The sequence below is a fragment of the Cinclus cinclus genome, chromosome 5 (assembly GCF_963662255.1).
Source record: "Cinclus cinclus chromosome 5, bCinCin1.1, whole genome shotgun sequence".
Lineage (NCBI taxonomy): Eukaryota > Metazoa > Chordata > Aves > Passeriformes > Cinclidae > Cinclus > Cinclus cinclus.
This window is the reverse complement of record NC_085050.1, coordinates 37,718,347-37,741,651: the sequence shown is the minus strand read 5'-3', so window position 1 is coordinate 37,741,651 and position 23,305 is coordinate 37,718,347. Positions and strand designations below refer to the sequence as shown.

General features: G+C 38.5%; 1 protein-coding gene across 2 annotated transcripts in view; it reads left to right on the top strand.

The window, feature by feature from the left end:
- The window catches only part of PALLD (palladin, cytoskeletal associated protein), a 179,428-nt gene extending 159,680 nt beyond the window's left edge, over positions 1 to 19,748 (top strand). The window contains exons 13-21 of one of the 2 annotated variants that reach the window (XM_062493686.1): positions 77 to 127; positions 1,514 to 1,735; positions 6,632 to 6,781; positions 10,545 to 10,639; positions 15,596 to 15,728; positions 16,707 to 16,914; positions 17,562 to 17,727; positions 18,487 to 18,620; positions 19,576 to 19,748. In XM_062493686.1, coding sequence (XP_062349670.1) covers positions 77 to 127; positions 1,514 to 1,735; positions 6,632 to 6,781; positions 10,545 to 10,639; positions 15,596 to 15,728; positions 16,707 to 16,914; positions 17,562 to 17,727; positions 18,487 to 18,620; positions 19,576 to 19,748 — 1,332 coding nt within the window. The remainder of the gene's footprint in view (positions 1 to 76; positions 128 to 1,513; positions 1,736 to 6,631; positions 6,782 to 10,544; positions 10,640 to 15,595; positions 15,729 to 16,706; positions 16,915 to 17,561; positions 17,728 to 18,486; positions 18,621 to 19,575) is intronic. The other variant, XM_062493687.1, reaches the window with a different exon arrangement.
- The last annotated feature ends 3,557 nt before the right edge of the window (positions 19,749 to 23,305 follow it).

Below are 23,305 nucleotides of genomic sequence, written 5' to 3'. Positions count from 1 at the left end.
TAAAAACTCTGAGGAACTGTCATGGATATCTCTTGGTCTTCTTTCTGCCTCTTGATCTTTTTTTCTGCCTTTGCAGGAAGCTCGCTCTGTTGGTGCTTCTGTAGTGAGTCCCGTGGATACTCAAAAGGTTAACATTTTCACCTTTTTCTGTCTTATTTTTTTCTCTTTTTTTTTCTTTCCCCTTTTCATTCTGCTGTTCTTGGTTAATAACAAGAGGTCATCTAGCATTAATAACTGTGGAGATTTGGGCTGCACTCTGTTTGTGAGGATGTCCAAGTTGTTCTAGAAGTTTGTGTGAGTGCAGACAGTTTAACAGCAAACATCATGTGCTCCACTATCTTTGTGCTGTAACAATAACATACACTGATGTGACAGTGTGTCATGTACTTCATGGTTTACTTTTATGGTACACTTCAGGAAACAAGGAAAATTTAAAACTGTTGGCAGTTTGCAAGGTATTCCTCTGCTCTTCCCTTTTTTTGTGATTATCAAGGGTTATGATTAGTTCTGTAACCGATGGTAGAAAGATGTCACATCATTCTCAGACCAGAGTCAGCAACAGAGGATGGGAATGTGAAAGGATGCTTTGCATGAGATGCATGTTCTGTCTTAAATACAACAAGGCCAAAGAGACAATGGCCAAAGGTAATTTGAAAGAGTGTCTGAATTTCTGCTGACTGAGAAGAGCCTTGACTAATTTTTTTTCCTGCTTCTGAGCTGTTTTACAGTCTGACATTATCAATGTTATCAGCAAGATTCCAAGAGGAATTCTGTACTGCAGAGTAGACAGTTAAAGAAAGCAAATAACAGTGTTATGTAAAACATAGCAAATTCAAGCAAGTCAGAGTGGTTTACACTTGATGAACTTTCCTGCTTTTCTTGCTGTATCTTCAATACAGTTACAGTAAGTTTTGTTTTAAGGGAGGGATCCACACATGGGATCATGGTAACAGGAGTAAAGGGAAACACCTATCATGGACTGCAATTTTCTCTTATTTTTTTCCTCATTTTTACAGGCAACTGTAAACAAAATAATTTTATCCTTCTGGTTCAGCCTCTGGTACAGTTTTATGCAAATAGCAGATGTGAACCACATGGTCTTCTAGCCATCTGGAAACAAAACCCACCCTAAATCTGTCTGTACCCTCAAGGAAATATTAGTGTGTTCCTTTTGTCTTTATGAACTGCCTCAGAATACTTTTATTCTTATAGGATTTTTTTCTTTAAATGGAAAGAAAGCAACCAATGACTTTCTTTCCCCTTATAAATTAGACCTTAAGACAACATGAAATACTGTTTTTGCTTCATACCAGATGTCTCAATTGTTTCATAGGGAAGTTATTGGAGACATGGGTTATAGTGGTTTTTCTTCAACAAGATACAGTTAACTTTTATATGTAAAAACTTAATGGATTGTTAAAGATGGGCAAAATAAAAAAATCCAAACATTAAGAACAGATCTCCTGAGCAATGTGTTGAAGCTGGACACTAATATCTACCTCTTGTTTGACAGGAATATAAAGTCTCCAGCTTTGAGCAAAGGCTGATCAGTGAAATTGAATACAGGCTGGAGAGATCTCCTGTGGAAGAATCAGATGATGAAGTACAACATGGAGATGAACCTATTGATAACAGTATGTCACCATATTTTGAAATAAAGCTGAAGCACTACAAAATCTTTGAAGGAATGCCAGTCACATTTACATGCAAAGTGGCAGGAAATCCAAAGCCAAAGGTAAGAAAAGACAGTAAATATTTCTAGAATTCCTCTGAAGAGTTCTGTGTTGGTACTTTTCCACGAGGTTCTGGACTCTATGGGCTGTATCTTACAGGAACTGGAGATATTCACTCTTGACAAGAAAGACTCCTATCTGGCATAAACTGCCAACTCTCTTTTGGCATAACTGGAGTTATTCAGTCAAAATCTAGCAAATATTGCAACTGTGTGGCTTCTTCTCTCAGTTACTCCCTCCTGAGGCTTCTTCTCAATTATTTTACCTGGAAGTAATGCTTCTGTCATTTTCAGAGTTACCTCCAGGATACGTCTGTAGCACAGAATGCAGTGCAATGCTAAGAAAGCCCCACGTGAGCTGGCATAGGAGTCCCAAAAGCCACCTCATCTTGCTAGCATGGGTAATCAGTTCAGGCATGGCAGCATACTAAAAATATGTGGATTCTAGTTCAGAAACCAGCATGGTATCTCATTCTTCAGCATCTACGCATGGTAACAAGACTAGATTTTACTGCAATGTAGAAGAAGGCGTAATAAAATACCATAAACTCCCATATATTTCAACAAGATGAGACACGATGGCGAGGTTTTAATGATGAACTTCTGAGGGTGGGTTTGGCTTGGGAAGCATTTCCTTGTAGCAAATGTAAAAGTACCAGCTGCGTGATGTCAGTAGTCTGGAATGATGCCCTTCTTGGATAGGTTGCATACAACCATTTCAAAAATTGCTTGGCAGTCAACTGACTGACTATGCAGCAGGCAAACAGCAGCAGCTTCTTCAACTCCCCTGCCAAAGCCAGTGTCTTCTCTGTGAGGTCCTCACAGCTTTCACAGTGACCTCTCGTGGACAGGGACTCTTGTCTTAGACAAGACCAAAGCTGCCCCATCTGTTACATAAGACCTTCACAGAAGCACTCACATCCAAATCCCTCATCTAATGTAAGTTTTATGGGTACTTAAGATTTCAAGCAGAGATAAATGCAAGTGACTTTACATGCCCAATGATATATGTGTATGATATTGTACAAGCTGTTAATTAAAAAAAAAAAAAAGGACTTTATGAGGTAGCAAAGGAAGAACAGCAGAGAACTAGGGCTACATCTACATCAGCAAGGAGTGCAGACCAGAAGAAGAAAACCTCTAGAATGAGATATCCATCCCTGCACACATCAGAAGGTTTTACTCCAGGCTACCTCTAATCTTGTCCCACAGACTGAAGCAGATGCACATTAGATGAGTTCTTGGAGTACATTTTCTGGCTTAGTTTCATCTGAAAGGAATCCAGTTCTGTGCTCCAAGAGCACAAGATGACGTGAAGCGGTGCAAAGTAAGTGGGGTTGATCAGTATACTTATATCAAAAAAGCACTTCTGCTTCAAACTGATGATGCACACACGGAGAAGATAAGCCCAGTCTAACTGAAACCAAACCTTTCATGTCTAACATTACTTCTGAGATGACCCTAGGTAAGAGTCTGTAGTGCTGACCAAGGGTGGAATGCAAATGGGTCTGTTGCTGACAGAAGTGCAGTGTGTACAGAGATATGCTTTCTGCCTGAGGCTTATGACTAAGCTGCTAGATGAACTATTATGAGTCAGCCTTAGTCAACTTCACCATTCCTTAATTTCCACAGTTTCCAATTAAGGTGTAGATTCTCTGTCTGATTTAAGACAGATGAAAGGGGATGTCTCCTTTCCCTCGATGGGGCGATAAGGGTTGCAGAGCCAAGAATCCGCCTTCTTAGTACTTCCCCTAAAGCATGCCCTTACAGAGGAGCATCTGATGTAGATGCCCTGTGAATCACAGCGATGTTCTGATTTCCTGCGGTGTCAAAGCATGCACATTAAGAAGTGATTTGCTCTGCACCTGGAACTGTGGCCCTTTGTTCCATTCATTCGCAGATGCTTTGTGTAATTTGTTAAGTTGCTTGGGATGGAAGCTATATCAGTCCTGTTGTATGACTACTTGTTAGCCAGGCTTCACAAAAGTCCAAGCCTGTCTCCCCCTCATCTGCCAGAGCATTCCAAGACAGCAATTTTTAAAAGCTCAATGGCTGAGGGCTGCCCTTCTGTAGAGCTCTTAATTTGTTGAAGCTGGAAGTGTTGCTTGTGAATACATTTTTTACTTTGGCAAATGAAAAGCTGGAAATAATTTACTAACTTGAAGCTCCTCCCTTCTAAGTATTCTGTCAGGTCTGCCAAGGAATGGCTTTGGGAAGGACTGTAGTGTTTCTAAAATCTGGCATTCATTACAAGGGATTTTTCTAAGAGGAGTTATTGGCTTGATTATTTTTTCCCCTGAACGTGCCATGTAAATTGAATACTGATGTGCAAATTCTGTCTTCATATATATGACTTTTAAAATCTGAGCCTACTCTTTGTTATAACCTTTAGTGTAACATAAAACTATTTTCTCATCAAAATGAGAAACCTACAGTGCTACAGGAGGGACTATGGAATACTTCTTTTTAAAGGACTATTTCTCCTCAGAATTAAGACAGTGCCATACAAGAAGTTAATTCAGATACAAATGTTACATAAATATCATACTGCTCACTCTTCGCATGCCTGAATATAATTCTTGGTGATTAAAAATGCTTGTGCTGCCCAGGATCAAACCCCCCCCCCCCCCTTGTACTGTGTATACCACTGTATTCCTAGTCATTACAAACAGGTTTCTGAAAATCTGGTGCAAATAAAAGCAATCCAGATGCAGTGTTCAGTGCTCATGTGGGTTAATGGTACATTTATTAAAAGTTAACCTAGAAAGAAAATACCTCACTGCAAGGGCCATTGTCTCCTGCAGTGGTAGTGTTTTTCTTATTGACTCCATGTCAGATAAAGATAATATTAAGAATTTACTGCTCATATGGGATGCCAATGCTTTTAAACGTAGATGAAATAAATTTTGGACAACATACACATGATGTTTGGATATCTGGTTCAGTTAATATTTGTGTGTATTTCCATTCAGGTCTCCTGATATTTCTGATAAGTTTACTGTTACTAAATAGTTACTACTTAATGCAGTAGATTTCCAAGCAGCATTATGACACATATAAAGCATGCAAGTTAAAACTCATTTTTTGCAGCAATGTTGTTTCAGCACCCATTAGCATGTGTATATAAGTGATCAAATATCTCTTACATCTCCAGTAAGTGCTCTGTCAGCAGACAAGAAGATGACTAAATCTTTTGTTCAGGCCACAGAGTCTCAGCAAGGCTGCTGACAGACAAAATGGGAAACAAGTATAACCAGCTATTGAGGAAATGAAATCATTTCAACTTACGTATAGTGCTTGTTAATATAAAAATCATACACAGTAATACATTTTTAGGGTAAAGTTCCACTCACTGTCACAAAAAAAAAATCTCCATTGTGTTTTGTAAAATTCAAAAGCATACCTTTAATTTTCCCCCAAATGAGTGAATTTCAAGCTTTGAAATGTTGGCACATATGAAGAACCCAGCAGAATAAACTCTGTCAGGAATGGAATTGCACAGCAACATTGCTGTGTTGCTTCATTTTTTACTAGACAGCCAGCACCCTTTCCTCACTCTTAAGACCTGAATTCCTACTTCAAGAATGAGGCTGAGCAAAATATATGTGTTTTCCTCATGCTAAATAGTCTTAGCAGGACCAGGACAAATATAGTTGTACTTTGAATGAGATGGCCTGGTAAAAATGGTGTAGGTATCTGCACAAGTGTCTCAAATACTGAACACTATTGATGTTCTGTGTAGTACACATTTCAGAAATGACCAGTCTTATGTTCTACTTAAATATGGGTTTGGGCAGCTGAGTACAGCCTTCCTAGTATAATATTTTTCAGATATTCCTCTGTGTGTGTTCATGCATACGCAACATTTACTTTTGATTCCAGCAGATACAAGTTTGGGACTTTACTTTATTACAATATTAAAAAAAAAAAAATCCTGAAAGCTAGGTCAATTTTTTTCCCCTTCAAGTTTGAGGCACTAAAAATACAATTTTTTTGTGTGTAATTCATGGATTACATGTAAGATATTATCCTGCATACTTCATTTTTTTTGGCTCACTGAAAGTATGTCTTGGGTCAGCCAGAGAATAAAATTATGTATCAAAAGTACTGGAAAAGCCTTCTGTTTGATGGCCAGTGTAACTGTTCTGTGCAGCTTGGAACTGTGCTGGTCTTGGCATGCAGTTATGAACGGATGTCGATGTGCTGCTTTGCTTTGAAGTATTTCCTATTACTTTGCAAAGCTGTCTGCTTGCCTAGCTGGCCTGTCACACGGAGGTGACACTGTTAGTTTCAGTCATGTCATTACACTGAGCTGGCCCCTCCATACACTCAGCTGCTCACTGCCAGCAGGAGAAGCTCTATCCCCTCTGGCATTTTGGTCTAGTCCAGTCAGCATAATAGATATGAGACAAAATGGGTGTTTCAACAGTGAGATCATTGCTTCTATTTTATTAATAATTGAATTAATTAAGCCTATCATTATCTTGTTTTTTTTTTATTTTTGTTTTTATTTTCTGAATAGAGAGCAAAAGCATTCTCAAGGTTTTTCTGCAACTTCTTCAGATATAAGCAAAATATATGTAAAAGTAGTAATCTCTGAAATTAGTAATCTTTTCTTTGTAATGACATTTAATTTCAGTTCTTCAAATGTTCAGCCCTTTTGCACATGTACATTTTTTTTGGAAAATGTTCAGGCTGTTGTTTCTCTTTGGTCCACTGATAATCTTGTGAAAGTGAAAGTTAGTGAAAGTGGCTCATAGAATGAGTTGATCAAAGCAGTTTTCTTTTACTACTTACCAGAGAGTTTTCCAACAGTTAATTTTGTTAGTGCTATTAAATGAGAAATTATGGCAATGGGCACCTACCTCTTACCAGCTGTGCCTTGTTTTTTTCCTGCAGATTTATTGGTTTAAAGATGGGAAGCAAATTTCTAAACGAAGTGATCACTACCGAATTCAAAGAGAACCTGATGGAACTTGCTCACTGCATACTGCAGCCTCCACCCTGGATGATGATGGGAATTACACTATTATGGCTGCTAACCCACAGGTAAATGAAGGTTTGGCTCCAGAGCAAACATACTTCTGGATATAAATCTTCAGAAAACTATCTCATCTTACATATGCATGATTTAATTAAATTATTAAGTCACTATAAAGTATGCAAGTTCGATATCTGTTTTCATCTTGCATCAGTAGGGTGGGACCTTTCTATCTCCAAAAGATTAGCAACTCAACAGCAGTTTTTTTCCTGTGTTTTGAGGTTTCAGGGAGGAGTGGTGTAATTTTTTAATTACTCTTCCCTAGTTGTTTCAGCTGATAACATCTCAGTCTTCTAACTGAGCATGGATAGCACATAAAGGGAGAAAAAAGTCCAGTTTACCAGCAGAAGTAATGCAGTGCAGTGATTTAACTTTCTTTTGTTTACCCTACTCATTGACTGAGGCCAATTTTTTTTAAATGAGTGGGAATATATCACACCTCAACATGCTTATATTAGGCAGATTGCAAGTCTGTAAAGCAAAAAAGAAAAAAAACTAACACTATTATGTAGCAGAATAGTACCTGTGTTGATCTTAAACAGTGCTTTTCTGAAACACAGAGTGCTACTGTTTAGCAATGTCATTTTTACTTTGCAGATTTAATACAAGAGTTGAGGGACACAGCAGAAACCCACTAGTTCTTTAGATATAGCCAAACTTACAGGTCACTCATCCTATTGAAGTAGCTTTTTCAATCCATGTTTCCTGTACCACAGCAAATTAATTGGAAAGAGCTCCATGTAAGAAACTAAAGCAGTAACATAACTTTTGGGATGTAATGAATTATTCTCTTCTGTAGTGACAAATATCTTGCCAAGATTAGGCCTGCAAGCAGAATCACACTGCAGAATAACAAACTGTATCACTGAGACAGAGTTTAATCTAAGCAGGAGTGTTGTGCTCTGTTATGCACGTTGCTAGGTTACTTAGCATGACGCTGCCTTTTTTGTCTCACTCTTCAGCCTGCTCATACTGCAGAGGGCTTGTGAATATAAGGGGTTGTACACATGGGCAACACACAGAGAACAGCTTTTGGGTAGATTCTATGAACTGCAGTGCTTAAATATAGGTGGTTTAATTATCATTTCTACATATCTAAGTAAAAGAAATACTAATGAAATAGCATAAGGCCATGGAATTGTTCAAGTTGGGAGCTTTTACACATAGATGACATTGGTAGCATTTAAACTGTGAAATTTCACAACAGGTTTAAAAATATATGCATGCTCAAGGTAAGAAATGGTTCCTGTTCATCTTCCTCTAAGTGTTGTCTCAGTGCATGCACAGTTTCACTGTGAAGTGTTTCTGTATGATCCGAAGTCTTGGAGAACTTGGTGAACAAACTGCCTTTGTGTTTGGGCACTGTGCTCTGTCCTTGAATATTTACAGCCTACTTTGGAGCATTTGTTGTTCTGGAAAATGCTCATTCAATGTCACAGCAGTGACCCAGGTTACCAGTTCTGGTCATTGATGGCACTACTTTGTTAGTGGGCTTTTGGATGCACTAAAATGAGCTGGGTTTGGGTGGTTCCCAACTTGGAGCTTGAAAAAGTTGTGATAAATGATAAAATTCAGTGCTTGTGCTTTTTCACCCCTCTTTAGAGAAGACCCAGAAGCATCCTCCTTTTAACAGTGTAATTCCCAAGCAAACATACTTAGTCTTCCACTATTTGCTTGCTTTTACTATGCATTTAACAGTACAATGGAGGCAAAGAAGGGCTGTGAGTTAATGTACTAACCTTTCACACTCAGAAATCTGGATTCCAATTCTTTTAAGTCATCCTGAGTGGAAATAATTTTGGCAAAGTCTTCCCAATTCTAATGGAAAGTTGTCCACGTCTCAAAGCTATCACAAACTTAGGCAAATTTGGCAACCTTTCCTTAAGAAAGCCAAGTATGTAAATAAAAGCGAGCTGACATCAGAGCTCTGATGGACTGGTAGATATTTGCTGTTGCTGTGTTTGGTCACTGCTGTTGGAACCACCAAATTCTAAAGCCACAGGCATGTTCTCAGCTGATAGAAATCAGTTTTATTAAAGCAAGGATTCAGTCCATTAAAGCTCTGCCAGTTCATGCCATCCCATGACCTGGGCTAACATAATAGGATTTATGTGTGCAAAAGGCCTTGTTAACAGACCCTGGAGATCGTCCATGGTAGTTAACATGGCAGGCCTCATTGCCCACAGTGAGCTGGAATTAAAAGTTCTGACACACCACTGGGGTTTGTTGTAAAATCTGCCATAGAAGTTAATCCAGAGCAAATGGACCCTGGGCCTAAACAAACACAAAACTTTGCCTGATTTAGGCCTTTAATTAGAGGTCATATCCCTTAACTGAGCTCTTTCTATGAACTATATGGGCTCACATCAAGTTCTTATTTTCACCTTCTTTCTTTTTATTTCATTCTTTCTGCCTCTTTGCATTACACACCCACAGTGCTCATGCTGGAGTCCCCTTAGTTTCTAGGACATTGTCTCATCAATTACTTCCCACTCATTGCTTCCTTCCTCTTCATCCCGTGATTTTTCTGAAATCTTTGGCTTCCTGCTTAACCTTCCCTATCCAAGTTACTTATTGCCCTTTGTGTTTCCATTTGTGACATCATCATGTATGTGTATTCATCAGAAAAATGTTAATATGTAGTGGTACCCAAAACAGAAATTAATTTGTTCCAGGTGTCTTTAATGGTCTTGTAACATAAGGGGGAAAATAAAGCTTTTGCATAAGGAATTGTTGTGGGTTTTGCACAATGGCTTATTTCAGTGCAGGGATTTTACTTGCAGACTAAATGGGTCATGGGAATAGAAGTGGGACACAGACTCCATTTCTAAGTGAACACAAAAGTTGTTGCTATTTGAAGGCTGCTTGTGAGCCTGGTGAAGTTGTTTTTTGATGGGCTTTGGACAGTTTTTAAAGAACTGCTATTTGCAACCCCGCAAGTACTGTGATAAAAATATTTGTCACTTTTATGCTGACAGACTTGTGTGTGGAGCTCACAGCTTAGAGCTGAAATACACTGCAAAGCTGATGTGGATTTTGCCTTGCTGCTAGCAGCCCAGGGGGCAGGGCTGTTATTTATTAGGACCACCAGATGCTTTTACCCCTTACAGGGCAGTCCTGTCCCAAATCTGTTAGGACTAAAGCTTGTGGTGGAGAACCCGTCTTCTAAAACACAAAGTTAAAGAAAAAAGGGGAGCAATTACGCAAGACCCATGCTATATCTATCATTCATTGAAAATAACCTGAATTATCACAAATGTCCATCAGCACAGCTGTGCATTTCAGTGCAATTCCTCAAACCAGATTCACTCTACAGAGAGGACCTGTTCAGTACCTGTGAAATCCTTTTTGGCTTTCATATTAATGAGGGGTTTTTTGACCTGCAGGCCCACAGATCAAGTAGATCATCCAATTTGGAGGCAACAGCTCTGTTGTTAATTGCCAACACTTACCGTGGGTCATCTTCAGGACCTTGAACTTGTCATTCTGCCCCCTCGCCACACACAGAGAAACCTCCTTCCCACATCAATAACAGTCAATAAGAACTTGATTGACAGAGGTATTAACAGTCTTCAAAAAAAAAAAAGAATGTATTATATATGCACATTGTATATATATATATATATAGTCACAATCATTCCAATCTAACAGCTCTGTGTTAGACTGGAAGCTGATAAAATTGGTAGGCAAGAAAAAGAACAGATCAGGTTGAACATATATTGTTACGTATTTTAAGTCTTTTAATGTTCCTTCTCTCTATCATCCTAACAGGGCAGAGTAAGTTGCACGGGAAGGCTGATGGTTCAAGCTGTAAATCAAAGAGGCCGAAGTCCTTGGTCACCTTCAGGTCAGCCTCACATAAGAAGGTATTTGATACTTTTTTTTTCTTTAAATAATAAGGATTTTGAAAAATAACTGTGGGAAGGCAAAGAATGTGAGGTAAGCAGATAAGTAAAAAGCAAGGCATTCAGAAAGAAATGTGACCTCTGCTGCCTGAAAATTGCTGCAGAACTTGCACACTCAGAAGTATAAGCAACCTCTGAAATGACATGAGTTTTAAATTTCTTTAAATTTCCCTGTCTCCTCCTCCTTTCTCAGTGGCATTCACTAGTTACTCTGTATCTCAAATTGCATTATCACCTGTTGGGAAGGCTCTTGTCACTTCAGTTTTAAAAAATATTTCACTTTATTAGAATTCTACTGGGAACCTTCATCTTCTGCAGCTTCTAGTAAGTGTTCATTTAAGAACTGCATGCCAAAGAGGTTTATCAGATTTACATTAGAAATATTTTAGTATTTCAGTATTTAGTATTTCAGTTCAGGTTCTTATAAGGAGTTATGAGTCAGAAATAAAGTATTAAACTTATCTTTGGTGAATTTACAATTATTCCCATATGAAGCTATGGGATATGTTTTTGGACCATAGAAGGGAATTTTCCTTTCAAATATTTTTTTTTCTTTGCCCAAAGCATTTATGAGGCTGTTTAGCACAGCTTAGATGGCTTTAAATGATACAAAAAAATTATTTTGATTACCAGAACTGTTTTCAAGGGAGTGCGAGGGCTCTGGTTTCTGGATTCTGCTGTAATGAGACATGTGCTTTGCTTCATGGTTCCAACAGCCATATAGAATCTCAATATTGCCCAACCAATATACAGAGTACATGTAACTACACAGTCAGTGTACAACCAGGATTTCTGTGATGGTTAGTACTGGTACTAGTATGTAATGTAGAACTGCTGCATGTAAAACAGGCTCTCTTCCCCCCCTGCTAGCTATATAGTATTAGGAAGTGAGGGTGGTACGTTAAAAGATCTTTTCAGTCTTATTTCTGCACAGAGCAAACTGCAACCCTGAAAACATTTCCCAGTATTTCTCTGAGATGACCACCAGCTCCCTCTGCAGTGTCACCCTTTGTGTTAAGCCCAAAGCTCTGAGTGCCTTTGTCAGGGAATACCCTGCCAGGCTGCACTGTGAGAACAGCATGGAAAAGGCTGGGACCACCTGGTGTAGCCTGTCTCGTCACTAATGCACTTAGCACCTTCAGATTATGGGTAAAAATGGAAAGTCCATGGTAACCCCTGGAGGGAAAAGCTGCCATGAAGAATCAAGTTTCAGCTGAATGAGTGCACAGGGGGTGACAAAGGGGAAAGACCTTTAAAAGCAAAGACAGTGGGAAGGTAGGTAGGGGTGAAAGCATGAGGCAGCTGCCACTCCTGCAGTTCCTGAAGGACCAAATTTGTGTGTCTCTCTGTGATGAACAGAACCCTCAGGTAATAATGGAGGAGGCTCTTTTCAATCTTTCCAATTGCATTCAATGTCCAAGGCCACTTCTGGCTGGTTTGTTTTCTAATGGAGACAGGCACTCAAGCAGTCGCTGTTGCTTTGAGTTCGGTGTCCAGCAGGTAATGAATTAGAAATAAGGGATTTCTGTAGAGCAGTTTAATTAAAATCAGGGCAATTGTTGGGGATTCTTATTTCCTGTAAAATAACTGTGTGGAGGGCTTATCCCATTGTCTTTGCTCGGGAAGAGCAGTTTCTATAAGCATTCAACACAGAATCTCTCTTTAGTGACAGTTCTCACTACTCCCACCAGAGGGTTCACCCAAGACTGATGAAATAGGAGCGCGTAGATCCTTCCTAAGACAAACTCCTGTCATTGGCTTTTCCAGTGTAATATCCCAAATTACTGTTCCTCCATACACTGTGGTATTTGTCATGTGTATTGTCATTGACTTTTGATAAGTAATATTCCTATGGCACTAAAATATTATTTCTATAAGCTTTTCTGCTTGAAAGTAACAAAACTGTTTGATTCTTTTATTAAAAGTGCAATTATTATCTTAATGAACTTTATGACTTGACACTGTTGACAGGCTTTTTCCTGAAGTATATTTAGTCTCTTAAAAATGTGTTCTGGCAGAACTCTGGGGTTTTAATGTATTTTTCTGAAATTTGCTTAGCTGACAAACATCACTTTCATCCTTGATGTGGGTTGCCACTTTTGAGTTTTCTGATGTGTACAAAGCTTGGACTCAATCCCTTAGATGACAAGGCCCTCAAAAAACATTGTGTCACCTAGGCATGGCAGCCAGAGTCCCAAATAAATCTTAAAATGTTTTAAAGAAGATTTAAAAACCAAACATTCCTATCACCCTGCTCTGAATTAGGGGATTAATTTAAACTTAATCTCCTTTTTTCCAGTGTAGTGATCATTGCCATATGGTCAGTTATAAAGTCTTCTTCATCTTCTTGCTCACTCAAATTCCCAGTGCATTCACTGTACCAACCCTTGGAGTCTCCCCTGGACACATTTAGTACATGATGTCAGTTCTGCTGAAACTAATCTCCACAATGTGATGTCCACATTGCAACTCCAAAGAGCCCACAATGAATCCAAGAGTTATTCCAGTCTGTTGCAATGTGTCATTCCTAGACATCTGAAGCTACTTTGCTCTACTTATTTCATTATTTGTTAAAAACCACAAAATGTTTTAGAATTTAAATGACCCTAGTTTCACCTCTCAAGGCAAAGGCTTAAAAAAAAAGTCTGTGATTTTAGGGTAAACTTACAAAGAGGTAAAAAGAAATGCAACATCTGTGGTCACAAATTCTGAACTTCATTTTCCATTTTATTTAGCATAAATTCCCCCCTCCCCCCACCACCTCTCAGTTTTGACCAGTGCTGCCTTTTCCTGCAGCTGCAGCACTGAGATGGTGGCTTTCACACTCCTGTGGTGCCAGTTCACCTGTTTGGCTCAGCTTCACAAAAATTTATGAAGCACCAGTTACTTATACTTCGTTGGCATCTTATCAAGAGGATGCTTATCAATTATGTGGAGGCAGATTTTGCTCAAGTTACTTGCATTTGTACAGCACTCACTTGACTAGATACCATAATTTCTAGTTGGTCTTGCAGAACTCATTACGGAACAGTATCAGTACATTTTTTTCTTCTTGCTCTCCATCTTCCATCCCATCTACCTGCACAAGGTACCTGCGTCTCCTAAGCTGATCAGGAGCTCACCAGCTAAAGCTCAGAGGTGCTTTATGCTGCAATGTTGGACCTTACTAAAGTAGCTTTAGACATGTTCAAGTGGCAAAAACTATGAGGTGCGTCAGACATGGATGAAGCCACCTGAAGAGTTACATGAGCTCTTAGTGTGTGCAGGGATGTCAGTCTGTGTTTCCCATTTCAGTATCCAGTCCTACATTATTAAGCAGTATAGACTACCAAGGCCCCCCAGCCCCTCCATTTGCCTTTAGTTACAGGTGTTGGAAAACTGATGATCCTTAAAAAGTCAACACTGAACAATTAATAAGAGAGAATACTGTAGCACGGGTGATACCTGACCAGTTCAAACACAGCAACAGCAAAGAAAAGAGCAACAAATGAGCAGGAAAAAAAAAATAAAATTCTAATAACAATTACTAACTGCAGCCTCAGTGGAGCAGAGTGTACAGCTAGAGTGTTTATCTTCCATGCAGTAGTACACCATCTTGTTTTCTAAATGTAATCATTGAGGGTTTTAGGCTCTTTTTTGTTGTGAATGATTTTAACCTGGAGAAGTAACATTGGGCAGTAGAAAATGCAGATGGGCACCTACACTGCAGCATGGACACTGCAAACAGCAGCCAAAACAGAAACATTGGCAAAAGTTAATAGAATGTGGGATTCAGAGAAGAGAATTTTCACTGTAATCTGCCATTGACAAAGTGGTCTTTGGAGAATATTTGAGTAGCTCCTCTTCTTTACACAGGATGTTACTGTAGGCAGCAGCTGGCTCCAGAATGGAACCCACTGGAGCTAATCAGGCAAGGACAAAAAATCGATATAAAATTTTGTTTCAAGATTCTTTGATTACTAAATCACACAAATGGAATAATCTAATTACAATGGAAACAAAAGATTGTTAAATGAGGAACCACTTAGAAAAAGATTTGATGGATTAAATTAACAGGCAAGAATAGCCAATGCTGAAAATTGATTAAATGATATCATGGAAGCCTTAAGGTGATTGATACTATGTATAGGGAACAGGAGTTATTTTTCTTTCCTTTATATTATTTATCAAACTGTTTTGTCTTTTTTAAACAAAAAAAACCCCAATACTAGCAACCAAAGTTATTCTTCCTATTGCTTCCAATTGAAATTCTCATTGTTTCAATTCCACAGTTTGGTGGCATTGAAAATATTCAAATTTCATACAAAAAACCCGTTAAATGAGGAATAAATATATCCACAGCAATTCAATACCAGAATTTTCTATACAGTCTTCACTAGTGCAGAACAAGAGAAGATAAGTCTGATGTGAAAGATCTCTTGTCAATTGAGACGACTTTGCTTTTAGCTGCTGTTATTTGCTGAAAGGGAACCACAATTAATGAACAGTCCATGTACCTTCTGGTGTAATCAGCAGCAGTGAGGGGATTAAATACACAGGACATTAGAGATGGGGCACTGAAGCTACATGCCAAGGCCTGCCAACTTGTTTTACTTGTATTTCAGTGATTTAAAGACTAAACAAAAATACTATCATTCATAAAATTAATACTACATGCTATTATTCTGTTGAAATACTATTTTATAGGTCATAGTTTGTCACAACATGTGAATTAAATAAAAGTAATTAAATAACTGAGGTGTCATAATTAACTCAGTCTTTGCCAAATGCTGCCAGTGCATGTGTGTAAATATGGGGTGATTACGGTGTAGGTCAAAAAAGTGGTTTAAAATTCAAACCAGTCTTATAAGTGATTATGGTTCTTCTGATTTAGCAGAGAAAAAAAAATAATTTACCTTTATTTCATGTTATTTTAAGACCACGATCTCGATCAAGGGACAGTGGTGATGAAAATGAACCAATTCAGGAACGATTCTTCCGGCCTCATTTTCTACAGGCTCCTGGAGACCTGACTGTTCAAGAAGGAAAACTATGCAGGATGGACTGCAAGGCAAGTGTCATGCAAAGGGTAGCAGCAGCTTTTTGATAACATCAGCTGACTGAAAAACCACATTGGTTTCTTTTCAAAGCAGTTTTGCCCATTGGCAGTTTCGGCGCCTGTTAGTAGGGTAATTAATCTCATTGCTTTTGAGTGAGTAAGTGGACAATAAAAGTTTGCCTCCCCTCCAATGAAAGTGCTTCGGGCAAATCTTAGAGCTCACAGTAAACTGATTTATAGAATTCAGCTATGCTGGGGTGTGGAAGGAAGCAGTGCACACTGTAAAGGCAATGTGTTTCTACATTTTAAGTCCTTTTACTACTTGAGTTTTGAACCCCTGTTAAAAGTTTCAAACAGTATAAACCTGATTTATGACTCTGCTGACTTGAAATAATTCAGGCTTGGGTGACTTCTGTTTACTTTATGCTGACCTATTTGGGAGAAGCTGTTTGCTCTGACACAGTCCCCACAGCAAGTGGCACAGCTTTCAAGAATGCAAGACTTGTCCACACAGACCAAGTATTAACTAGTGCAGGTGGTGCAGTCACTAGGGCACACCTCAGTGGAATGCAGCTTTGGAGGTCCGTAGTCAGTCAGCTAACATCTTTTTGTCTGCATGTTTTCCAACAAGAAGTTAATCTAGAAAGGCTATCTCCTCATTCCACCTGAAGAGCAAACAATGAAAAAGACAAATGGTGTCACCCTGCCTTTTGTTTTGCAATGTATTACTATTTAGCTTCTAGCCTATCTACACACTGATCTTTTTTCAGTCGTGCCCATAAGAGAGCATGGAATTCAGGGAGTTGGCCAGAAAGTAAGTAAATGACTACAACTGGCTCAATGTGTAAATCAGGACAGAATTAGATCTTTAAATCTTTTGGTACACTTGCAGTAGTAAACCAAACCAAACTTCCCTGAAGTAACAAGTCAAGACTCATCCAGTGTTTCATGTGGCTAAAACAATTTCCCACTGTTCCCTTTACACTCAAGGTTAGTGGATTACCAACTCCAGACTTAAGCTGGCAACTTAATGGCAGACCAATTCGCCCTGACAGCTCTCACAAAATGTTGGTGCGTGAGAATGGGGTGCACTCCTTGATCATAGAACCAGTCACATCCAGAGATGCTGGAATCTACACGTGCATTGCCAGCAATCGAGCTGGTGAAAATTCATTCAGTCTGGAGCTCACTGTTGCAGGTAATATCTTCATGCTAAGTTTGTTAAGGGTGGAGGGTAAGAAAAGGAAACCTGCCTGTAACAGAAGTATGGTATATTTATAGGTGAGTTATTCCTGTTATGTTGTGGCAGAAGTTGACTGTCATGTAATGTCTGTGGGCACAGTTAAGAAAAGGGGGCTGCTGACCTTGAGGCCACAAACCAGACTATTGCCCTGGATGTTGCTTTGTAATGACAATCTTTGCAGACCCACGTCTACCCCAGGCAGCCAGTGGGAATGCCTTGTGTGTTTCACAGCACATCAGGCAAATACCACTGCAGACTTCTGGTAATGCAGTTTCTTCTTCAGTTAAAAGTCCATGCTTTTGTGGAATATGGGGCAGCACGTTTTACCAAGCGTAGTGCAGACAGTTTATCTAGTTGTCATGCTCTACATTTCAATTGTTTTAGGAAAAAATCAGCTTTTTAGCACTCACTTTTCCCCCTATTAAAATAATGATGAGGCTGTTTTCTTCAGAGGAACCCGGACTGAACTTTGTGATTAATGAAGACAACACTTATGTTTCCTGCCACTTAGGTCTTTCGTAATTGTTTTTAGCATACTGCTGAAAGAAAGGCTATGGTCTGTGAGAACAATGTCAACATAACTGCAATCTTTATTTTCACAGCTAAAGAAATACAAAAAGCACCTGTGTTTATAGAGAAGCTACAAAACACAGGTGTGACTGAGGGATTCCCAGTGCGACTGGAGTGTCGAATCTCAGGGGAGCCATCTCCTCAGATATTCTGGAAGAAAGAGAACGAGTCACTCACATACAACACTGACCGAGTGAGGTTAGACTGACTATGTATTATAACTTCCCCATGTGTAACTTCAATGATTGTTTATCCTGTAAAACAAATAAAAAACTAAAAGGTCACATGAACACTTTGTGTAAAGGGCATCTCATAAATATTAACTAGTGATTGTCATAATTTATGACGTTTACTCAAACTTGCAGCCAGCCTGGTGGCTGAACCAGAAATAAAATGTTACTTGTTTTCCATCATTAGACTTACACAACTACCTTTGCCCTCTAAGCAAGAGAAGTAGTTTTAGTCTTCCTGAATCAAAACTACAGAAATTTGCTAGTGAAAACCAAGGTTCCAAAGGAACACTCTGTGCTTTTCAGCAGAAACTCTGATTCATAATTCTGCTGTACAGTTAAGCAACTAAGATTCAGTATTTTATATTTTAAGATCTTCCTCCAGTTTCTTTATCCTTTCCACAAAAGTCTGGGTAAGATCAGGTGTTCCTGCTACTCCAGATGCCTTAATCTTGTGATTACTTCATGATTCAGATTACTTTTGATTAACTTCATGTGTTTTTTGTTCTTAGTTTTGAATACAGGATATTAAACTGCCAAATTGTCAAGCATACTCAAGGCTTTATTTTCTACCTGCTAATTTCAGAGGAAGTTCCCTTCTAATTAAAATTTTAATTAAAGTTACACTATAATCAATCTGTAACTAACTGAATCAGTTTATATTGCCATTTTAAAATACCCTACACTGGCCTGTGATTTAAATAGTAATTTTCTACTTTTCTTTTAGCATGCACCAGGATAGCTATGGCTACATTTGCCTGCTTATTCAGGGAGCTACAAAGGAGGATGCTGGCTGGTACACTGTTTCAGCTAAGAATGAGGCTGGGATTGTGTCTTGCACTGCCAGGTTGGATGTTTATAGTAAGTGGCTTCAATTTTCATGAGCCTATTAATCCCCCCAAAAGCAACAGTTCTGTTTTGGGTTATTCACAGAATGGTTTACATTGGTCTCTCTTTCTTTTGTTTATAGTTTCTCCTCAATAGTAAACATCCACTTCAAGACAACAAATGCTCTGTCAAAGTATATTTCACCAACTTTCAGACACCCAAAGAAAAACAAGCTTGCATGCTGTTTTTGCTCAGTACATTAAATATAGCTAATTAACAACAGATAACAGCATGATCATACGATTTCTGTGGATCATTATTACTACTGTTTTGTTGTCACTTCCCTAACCTTTTGTGTTCTTTTGTATATTAGTCTGTAATACACCTGTGACAGCTACCAAAATGTAGTAGATGTTTTTATGGCTTTCTGATTAATTACTCAGTTTGTCCCAAAGCAGCCCCATAAATAATGAATGTTTCCTTAAAAAAGTATCTCTTACTAGTCTTCTCATAGCAAGAATTAAGGGGGAGGGGGAAGGGGAGAAACTGATAAAGGATGGTTTCTGGGGTGGTGCTAGAAGTGGGAATTGTGAATAAGAGATTTGGCTCAGCATTGTTCAGCATACAAGGGGCAAGAAAGGCAACCAGATAATTTCGTTTTATATGCAACAATTAACCCTAGAACACAGCTGCTAATGTTAATAGGAGTGCACAGAAACAACCTCCTTGCTGTCACCTTTCTCGGTGGCACAAGGAAATGTAGAAAACAATGCCAAAAAGTAACACAGACTGTTGTATTTACTTACCACACTTGGAGGTGAAACAAAACAACAAAGCCAAGAAATTAAACAAATTTACCTTTGATATAATGGTTTTCTGCTTCTCAGAAACTACTGTCTCCTTCACAAAGGGTTGACAGAGCATCTGGCACACTTAGGTGCACAGGCTCAGGAAGGCTAACACTTTTTCTTTCCTTTTTAATCTATAGCTCAGTGGCAACAACCCCCTCAGCAGACCAAGCCAAAGAAGGTGCGGCCCTCAGCCAGCCGATACGCTGCTCTCTGTGACCAAGGACTAGACATCAAAGCAGCTTTCCAGCCAGAAGCAAATCCAGTGCACCTGACAATGCAGCCCGGCCTGGTAGAGAGCGATGATCTGTAGATTCAACTGCTGCTTCCATCATTTTCTTTCAAAGCAGAAACACTGAAAGCCATTGCCTTGACCAATGATACTCCTATGTCACTTTATGCAAGGGCAGACACCTTCATGTACAAAAGATAAACAATAAACACAGTAACCATATACTCCTTATTCATTATACCAAATTAGAAGAATAGATAGATTAATAGAAACGTACACATTGCACAACAAATCACACTCACCAGTTCCTTAACCTATGTTGCTTCATAACCCTTTTCATAGAGGCCAAAATGCATCAGAGAGAAAGATTTTTCACCACATACCTTTGCAAGCAGTAAGTAGATGCTACATAGTCTTAATGGTGCAAGATGTTTTCTTCAAGGATTATCAACAGTTCTAAAATGGCTACACATTCTGACAGCTACGATGAACAAGTGCAATACTGTAAGAATAAACCAGAAAGGGACAAGGAAAATAAATGTAAGCAAATGCTGCATCTCTGCAAACTGCTTTCTGTTCAACAATGGAAAAAAAAAAAAATCTTTCTTGCAGTGCTGTTAGTATGGACATTGACACCCTAATTTTCAATTCATTTCATTGCCATCTCAGAGGAGGCTTATTTACAAACATATAGCAATGGCAGTCTAAGCAGAAGCATTTATACTTCTGTAGGACAACAAAGAGTTGACACACAGTAACAATCTACTCCAGATTACACATTGGTTACGAGATGGGAAAAAATGCTGATATAAACCACTGTGGTGAGTTACTTCAAGGGATGGGAGGGGGACTGGGCAAGAGGTTGAAACTCTCTGGTTTGCTGGACAGCAGTGTGTAACTTTGTAATGCTCCCATTCAGGATTCTGAAATTCTAAGGTGAGCTGAAAACTAGGGAGTGTATGTATGGGATGTTCGACTGTTTAAAGCTTGTGTAATATGTATGAGGATTTTAGAAATGTATAGTAAGTGAAAAATGGGTTGAAACTGCAATTTGGATTTAAGTGACATGTATACAACACAGGTGATAGGTTTGCAAATCTGAGGAAGTAGAAAATGAAGATAGGCAAAAAATTCCAATTTGCTTTTTGCTTTTTCTTCTTAACATAACATGTCTCTGGTAGATTTTACTTTTTCCTTCTCCTGACTGCAGGCAAATGTCAACTCTTTTGAGGGGTAGAGTCTATGCACCATAGATGAAAAGTCTGAAGCCTACTTACAGAATGCAAGGCAAATCCACTTGGAAGTGGAGCCCCACTTAAGTCACACATGACTAGGTAGTTTTAAATTAGAATCAAATGAATTTCAGTTGAAGGGGAGGGAAGGAGAATGGATGGAAGAATTACTAGGCCTGACAAAGAAAATGAGTGTTTCATGGTACGAGCTATGATACTTTGCTAGGAAAGGAAAACACTGTATTCCTTTTATGAAGCACATATATGCTATCTTTCATTATTTATAATAAAAGTGTTGAAATCTTTTATCTCAGTTCATTTATTCAGAAGTCCTGTACTTAGGGGTTTGTTTGTTTGTTTTCTTTAATTTTTTAATTGTGTACACCATATATTGCATTACTGCTATACGTGTATTGCTTTGTAAGTACACAAAGTTTGTTTTGTTTTTTAGTGACTAATAAACTTTAGCACACAAGGTAGTACTATTCTGGTGCAGGATATGACTAGTAATGGGGATGGTTAATCTAGATTAACATCATAGTCTGTCAGGTGGGAATAATCTGATTTTATTCTAGAAGTATGTCATATCTTTTGCCAAATTTTCCTCAACTGTGACATGCTAATTTACTTTTTTTGTTTAGCTTCACTAGCATTATTTTGCCACCTTTTATTTGTATTTATAAAAATGTATTATCATTACTTTGGACTGTTGTGCTGATATAATGTGGGTTTAACATCAATAAATATTACACAAATAGAAAGTTTTCCTTCTGGTAAAGATTAATAAGTGTTTTGGTACAAGCATTCAAGTGTAAGGTTTGGAAATTTTAAATATTATGAATACAGATTAAATGAGGCCTCTATGCAGCATCTAAAAACTGCTAGAATTTATTAGAATAGTCTGCTTGTGACCTGGAATCTTGTTTGAACAGAACAGAGGAACATTATTCATAAATTCTGAGATAATTCTGCCAAAGAGAAGAACTAGAAGATACGGTTTGTTTTTGTTTTTTTTTTCAGTAGGTTAGAAAATATGCAGGTCTGTTTTATATTTCTAATAATTGCAATATGTTGCCACTTGCAACTGATTCTAAGTAAAAGGCACAGTCTGAGCACTGTTAAATTCATGTAAGAGCCTGATAACAAGACAATATCAGAATTTTTTTAAAAATAGTCAGATTTACTTATAAAATCCTGACTATTAACCAGTTTCTCCCTTTTTTTTTTTTTATAATGTGAAGATACCAGGAATGATGCAAGGTTATCCATTTTTTCTTTTGGGTTTACATTTTAAGGATTGATCGCTACAAACAGGGTTATGTCAGCAATTGAGTGAGCACTGACATTAATGGTGATACTGCAACTGAAGTCACTGGAGTTGTGTCTGCTCACAGTACTTTTGGCTTTGGCTTGGGAACTAAAAGACTGAGACTGCTTTTTGAGCTTGTTGAAGATGAGGTCATCATCACTTTTTGCCTCTGTATATATGTACAGACACACTTAAGTAGTAAATCACATCTCTAAGCAGCAACATTGTTTTTATGAAAACATTCAGCTGTGCTGTTACTTAGTTACTGGGACTGTTTGGGCTTATAAAGTCAGAGATAGAAGCGTGGCATAAGCAAATTAACTTCTCAAGCCAAAAGCAAAAATTCTTGGAAGCATCAAAGTAACTTTCAAAAGTTTAATCTCCTTCCACATAGTCCAAAGATAGACAGTATGACCTGAGAGTGTACTTCTGTCATTTTTTAAGACTTAAAAAAGGAGCCTTGACTTTTTGCAAGCCTTCCAGTTTAGGTATGGGAAGACTTCAAATTATTTAGGAAGCTGATCAGTCCAAGCATATTCATAACAATCAAAGATTCTGTGCAACAACAATCAGGGTGAGGACAGAAAGCTCTGTGAACAATACCGAGGTGCAAAATTCCACATGAGGAAAGTTGTTCCCACTAGTGGTGTACCTTAGCACACAGTGCCTTTATCCTACAGCTTTAAGTCATCAGCAACAATTAGTTAACATGCACAATCTGCTTCCATCTCAGCTAACTGGTGGTTGGGGATCAAAACCAGTCCAACTTGAATCCCCAGCTTTCTGTATCACCACTTTCAAAGTCTATTTTAATTCACTTAGGGTGTATGGTAAGAAATGCCTTGATCCCCCACATCTGGACCACTACATCCTCACCTCTGCAAGTAGCCCAAACAGATTTCATATGTAAGTACTTCACAAACTCACATTATCCAACATGCCATGATGCTGAGGGGATGAGCTGCATGCTCTGACTGCATGACCCAGCTGCCAAACCCATACCATGCACTATAGATAAATTCATTCATGGACTAGAAATGCCTGCTTGGATTATGCAGGTTGGCTAATACTTTCCCTCACCATTCAAATGTACATGC